Raw genomic sequence first — 6,000 nt, 5'->3', positions numbered from 1 at the left:
CAAGCCCGGGATGCTTAGAATAGTAATTCCTGGAGTGGAAGATGCCTAAGAAATCATCTGCTCAGCTCTCTGCCTTCTGACAGGTAAATTGTTACTGTTCCTCTCCACTTTGCAGACAAGATAAGTGAGGCACAGGGAGACCCACTGATCCAAATCCAGACACTAGAAATGGTGGTGATGGATACATTCCATCAGAAAACGACAATCCTGTGCTGTTAGAATAGGCGACCATCCTGGTTTCCAAGGCCTGGAAAGTCTATTCATTTCTTTATATTCTCCAATGCATAATAATTGTTCTCCGTTTCTCTCGGCACCTCCCTGCCACTTCCTGTCAGCCCTAGGGATGGAAGGTTTCCTCCTTTCGGACAGAGAAGGCCCAGAGCCGGCTTCTGAACGGATATCCGGCAAGCAAGATGCGCATGAGGCAAAGGCCTCATTGTTCTTTGGGGTCAGCCCGCCCCTCCCCCAGATCGGAGGACACTTGTCGCAGACCCTGGGTGGCCCAGGGCCCATTTCCCAGGAGTGGAGCCTTCAGAGGAAGCAAGGGAGCAACGCTGAGTGCAGATCTGGGGTCTGATGTTCTGAGGGTACAGTGGAAAGGCACTAAGAGCTCCAAGATAAATAATCCCGGAATTTGAAAACGAATTTCCAACACTGACTGGGTGCTGTTACTTATTAACGTTCCTGACTCCGGCGATTCCGTCTGCATTTTTATTAATCTGAATGAGTCTGGTGGTAATGAGGATCGTTGATTTGCGGGCCCCGCGTGCTGGAAGGCAGGTTATGTGCAAAGCCAGCCGCTTCCCACGCCCGGATCCCCAAAGTCTCAGCCGGGCGTCCCGGGCGCAGAGGGGGTCGGGGGTGGGGCCGTCATCCGCGTGGACCCGCCGCCGCGCCTCCACCCCGCGGCCGCCGGGGGGCGCTCGGACTGCGCGGCCACCGACGCGGCCGCCAGCGCCGGGTCACCACCGACTCGCAGACCCCTTCGCGCCCTCGGAGGAAACAAAGTACACCTTTGTCAGCCACCGAGCGCGTGTGCGTGTGCTACGGCGCAGAGTGGCCGGCCGCCGCGTGCGGGGCCCGCGGGCGCGCCTCGCCGCCTCTGGGCGGCAGCCCCTGCGTGGGCCCGGCGTGCCCCAGAGGAAGCGGGCTGCGGCGCGCTGTCGGGCCCGCCTGACCTCCTACCCCGAGCAGGCCACGAGGGGAGGCCAGAACCCGCCCCGACTCCTGCCTGGCCGCGGCGCTTCGCCCGCCGCCGCCGTGGCCTGTGCACTTCTATTTCTGGGTTTTCGGCAGGGCGGGAAGCGGGCGAGCGGGAGCCCCAGGCGTGGACGTGCGAGTCCGGGCCCCAGGGCTGGGGGCTTCGGCTCGGCCGAGCCGCCTTTGATTCGCCCGCCGCCCCTAGCAGCCCTGGGGCACCCCCGCCTTCACTCCAAGGGCACGTCCCGTGGCGGCTCTTGGACTCTGGTAGCTAAGCGCCAGCCCGGCCCCAGGGCAGGGCGCTGGGAGTACTACAAGTCCCAGCAGGCCACGCGCCGCGAGCGCCGATGCGGGAGGCGCGGCCCGGCCTGACGCCTGCGCAGTGCGGCCGCCCGAGCCTGCTAGTACCACACCCCCGGGAGGGACCGAGGGGAGGCAGAAGCATCCGAGGCATTAAAGCATCCGAGGGAGCCCGAGGGGAGGAGAATGGAGTGACAGAGAAACACGGAGGGTGGGGGGTGGGGGGGAGACTGTTGAGGGAGGGGGGAGGGGGGACACAGAGGGAGGAAGAAGCGGCGGCGGCGGCTCCTCTTTGCAGAGGTGGAAACTCCGAAGGATAAGAGCAGGAATAATGCGGTAGGCTAGGCGGGCTGCTCGCTCCCGGCTCCGGCAGCAGCGGCAGCAGCCCGAGCAGCGGCAGCAGCAGCGGCAGCACCTCAGGCGCTGACAGCCCCGCCGGCCGGCTCCCTCGCTGACCGCCGACTGTCAATGGAGCTGGAAAACATCGTGGCCAACACGGTCTTGCTGAAAGCCAGGGAAGGTAAGAGGCAGGGCTGGTGCGAGCCTGGCGCATTCGCCAAGGGCCGGGGTGCCGGTGTCGGGCGGCGTGTGGGCTGGGGCTGTGCGTGTGCAGGATGCCCGCAGTGAGTTGGTCGGGAGCAGGACACCTCGGAGAGCTGCTCTGCAAACGTTTCAGGGTTCCTGCCCTTGTGCTCAGGGAATCTGGACTTGGGCAGAGAAGGAGAAACGTCGAGGTTGCAGGGATTAGGATGCTAAAATATCCCCTAGTTTCCAGCCAGCTCTAACCTTATAGATCGTGCCATCTCGGCAGCTGTTGAAAGGTCAGTTGGAAAGGCTTTCAGGAAGAGATGGGAAAACATGCAAATAAAATAGCTTTTCCGAGTCGGCCCGGGATGGTTCTGTGAGTGAATTCGGGAGGGGGGGGGGTAGGGGGGGAATTATTAGAAGCCAGTCTTTGCTTGCGCAGGCTGAGTTGATATAGGCTATTGCTGGAAACCATCCGCTGGGAATGTTTCTTAGGGAAATCCCGTCGTGTGGAAGGAAGCCTTTTAAAGGCAAAGTAAGATGTTGAGGAATTAGCCTGTTCATAGAGTAACGAGAGGATGGCTGTACAACTCACCTAGAAAATAATTCAGGATTTCAGGGGTGGGTCCCCCCCGCCTTTTGGGGAGGAGGAGAGGTAAGTGAATTTTTTGGTTTTGGGCTCAATTAAGGAAAGAAAGGTAAGTGTGCCAAGTGTTTAGATGCGTTTTGGATGGAAATCATTAGATTTTTCTGCATTAGGCTATCAGGAAATATCGTCTAAATGGAGTGGGTAAGAACCTAAGTCGAGACTATAAACACACTTTCTGACTCTTCCTTGAGATGGAAAAAAAAAAAAAAAAAAAGAAAGAAAAGAAAAAGAGAGAAAGTGGCCCAGAAACTTACATGCTTCCTAAAATGATTGCGTGCGTGTAAACATACATATTTGGGAACACCTGGAATTTATGTAATATCTCTTTTGCCAGGATTTGAGCTCTGGGTGCAGCCTTTTTATGAAAGGGGAAGTGGTTTTCCCTTTCGTGGGAGGAGGCTTTATTTGACACCCAAGGTAGTAGGCAGTCTACGTAAGGTCTTGACTTCAGAAGGATACTCGGGGAGCAGCCCACGAAAACGCCTTATTTACTTCTTAATATTTTCATTCACCCACTTTAATGAATGAAGAAAGACTTTCTGGCCAACAATAAAACGATTCATGTTTATCCAGACGGTTCCATCACCTTGTGGCACTGTACACGCTGTGTGAGTAGGTGATGCACAGCTCAGCAACTCACGTCGTAATTTCGGTGTCACTTGTCTCTAAAGCAGCAGCCTGGAAGATTTGCTTTGAAAACTCCAGCAGAGTTGAAAATGTGCAGGTCTGTCCCTCCCATTGCTCAGCTTTGGTGTGAACAGACTTTTAAGAGAGGCTGTTACTTGGTGACTTCAGGTTCTAAAGCATGAATGTTTTCTGTTTTCCTAACGGGACATTTTAGCAAATTGGATCAAGGTGGGGGCTGGTGGGCTGTCTCCTGAACGGGGCAGTGAGTCCTGTAGGGGGAAAAGCGGACAAAACAGCCCCCCTCCCCCGCTCCCAGCCTTAGCAGCCGCCACCTAGTGGTGGAATATGGTTGTACATCTCAGGGCTCGGGGGCTGGGAAAGTTTTCACCCTCTCTCCATTCTGAAATTTTTTCCTGGGAAATCATTGGATATGATGGTACTGGAGGCTTCGCAAGTTTCACTGGTGTCTCCTGTTGCCTGGGGAATTGGGCTGCCTAGATTTGCTGCTCTACACATTCGTTTGCCTGGAGCTTGCTTTTTTCTTCTCTCAGCATTTGGTTGCTTCTTTTAAAATGTTTTGCTTGGAGTGGGCAAAGTATTATCAATTTTCTCCCCCAGTTTGGTCTCCCCATTTTTTTTTTTTCACCAAAATGAATTTACCACTTGATAATTTTGTCTGTCAGGTTAACAAATTGTTTTTTTTTTTTTTTTTTAACAAATTGTTTTTTTCAGAGGCTTAGGAAAGAGGGCTACGGTCTGGAGGCTTATATGGAATGACCGAATTACAGTGATTAAAAGTTCCCCAGAATGTGCCTTTCACTTCCTTTTCCTTTTAAAGTCTTTTCAATTTCTCTTTGAGAGTTTGGTAGTCATCTCATGGTGAGAAAATAGGCTCCTGATTGACGCCTTTGAAATGGAGGGGGCCTTGCCTCTAAGGATACAGAGAAACTGACACGTGAATGAGAAAAATTAATCGCTTACATGGAAACTTCATTTTGAAATTTGCGTTTCTCCCCCCCTTTCTCTCATATGTCTAAAGAGAATCCATGATTTTAAGTGCTTCCACTTTCTTCTTGCTGGGTCTTTATTGAAGATTTGAGTACATATATTCTAATTAATGTAGAAGCTTTTAGAAATAAAAGCAATTAATTTTTCTCTTCTCGATTCTCATGTAGTTGACGTCATTCCTTTCAATTAAGTAATTTTCCTAATAATCGTATTTCCCAAATATTCAGAAATGAAAGTTCTAGTCAGTTTAGTGAAAGATCTAACATAAAATTTATAGTATCTTTAAAAATCTGAGTTGTTTAGAATGTTTAAAATCACTTCTTGAAGATTCTTGTGAATGGTTATAGATGAGAAATATGACTGGTAAATACGAAATTTAATTTAGTTCACTTAACAAAATACACTGTAAACAATTTAAAATGTGGCTTTCAAGTAAAAGTCACATTTGTCCCAAACAATAGAGAAACAGGCCTTGAAGAAAGACAGACATACTTTGCAAATGCTATGAAGGAATTTGTAGTTGTCCATGTTGGTGGGTAATTTTGGGGCCTATCTTTTGTTATTGTTACGCATTCTTAAAGGCAGATGTCTTCTAAATTCATTGTAAGTTCAGATTCTTACCATAATAATACACGTATAAAGTGGAGAAATGAATATAGCAATAAGATAGAAAATCTGTAAGTGAATTAGAGTAAAAATGATTCATCGTTAGTAATTAGAAAACATAGGAAGGCAGATTGCACCTTTGTGACAGTTGTTTTGAAATAAGATAGAGATCTGGGTTCAAAATTTTAAACCGCCCAAATGTATTTTGTTCTGGTCTCATGAGAAAACATCAACTTGGTCACCCTTAGGAACTTCAGCTTACTCTCCTAAAAAGTGGGTGGTTAGGGAAAAAAAGAAAGAAGTTGAGACTGAATTCATGCCAATTTATGGAAATGAGCTAAGTGATTAAGCATTTAATGAAAAGGGACCCAGACTAACTTTATCTGTCTATCTATTTACATTTCAGAATCTCAGAAAATTGGCAAGCGTGCTAGTGCTGAAATAATAGTAGTGAGAAAGAGTGTTTGCAGAGGGCCTTTTGTGTGTTTCCTTTTGGTTTTATTGTTGCAGTAAAGGTTTTTGTGTTTTTGTCATATTCTAGATCTGTTGCCTCACTCCTGAGTGAACGGTGTGGAGCAGAAATTTTGTAAAGGCCCACCTTTCCTTTCTTCACAGGCCAGCAGTAGCCATAGTTGATCAATAAAGACAGAGAGGGAGTATTGATCACATTTTCCTGAGCGTGATACTAGCAGGCACTGAGTACAGGAACTGAGAAGTCAAAAACATAATGACTTTGCCCTTGGATGTCAAAAACCAGAATATGCAAGAGCCTTTGACTCAGATATCTCTGTAAATTTGTTGGCCCGGCTCTTCCTGATGATTAAGATTGGCGACCTGGGGAAAGGTGACAGCAGAGGCTGGGGAGGGCTGGAGAGGAGAGGGGACCCGCATGTAGCCAGCGAGGGGCAGGCTCTGCCCGACAGACTCAGCATTCCACAGCGGGGCTGAAAGCCCTTGTTGCCCCTCTTCCCTCTTCCCCTTGCACCCTAGTTCACGATGACAGAACCAAAACATCAGTGTATTCCGTTATTAGAACATCGGGATGTCTCTGAAGCCCGCAGCCCTCCTACTGCTATCGGCAGGCG

The 6,000-nt window shown here is 49.6% G+C and overlaps 1 protein-coding gene across 3 annotated transcripts in view; it reads left to right on the top strand.

Annotated features, from left to right (window-relative positions):
• Positions 1-1,763: 1,763 nt before the first annotated feature.
• The window catches only part of GRK5 (G protein-coupled receptor kinase 5), a 224,512-nt gene continuing 220,275 nt past the window's right edge, over positions 1,764-6,000 (top strand). For all 3 annotated transcript variants that reach the window (XM_060033979.1, XM_060033978.1, XM_060033980.1), the window contains exon 1: positions 1,764-2,020. In XM_060033979.1, coding sequence (XP_059889962.1) covers positions 1,969-2,020 — 52 coding nt within the window. In that variant the 5' untranslated portion in view covers positions 1,764-1,968. The remainder of the gene's footprint in view (positions 2,021-6,000) is intronic.

The sequence above is a fragment of the Delphinus delphis genome, chromosome 16 (genome assembly GCF_949987515.2).
Source record: "Delphinus delphis chromosome 16, mDelDel1.2, whole genome shotgun sequence".
Lineage (NCBI taxonomy): Eukaryota > Metazoa > Chordata > Mammalia > Artiodactyla > Delphinidae > Delphinus > Delphinus delphis.
The sequence above is the reverse complement of the archived record's forward strand: the minus strand, read 5'-3'. Positions and strand labels throughout refer to the sequence as shown.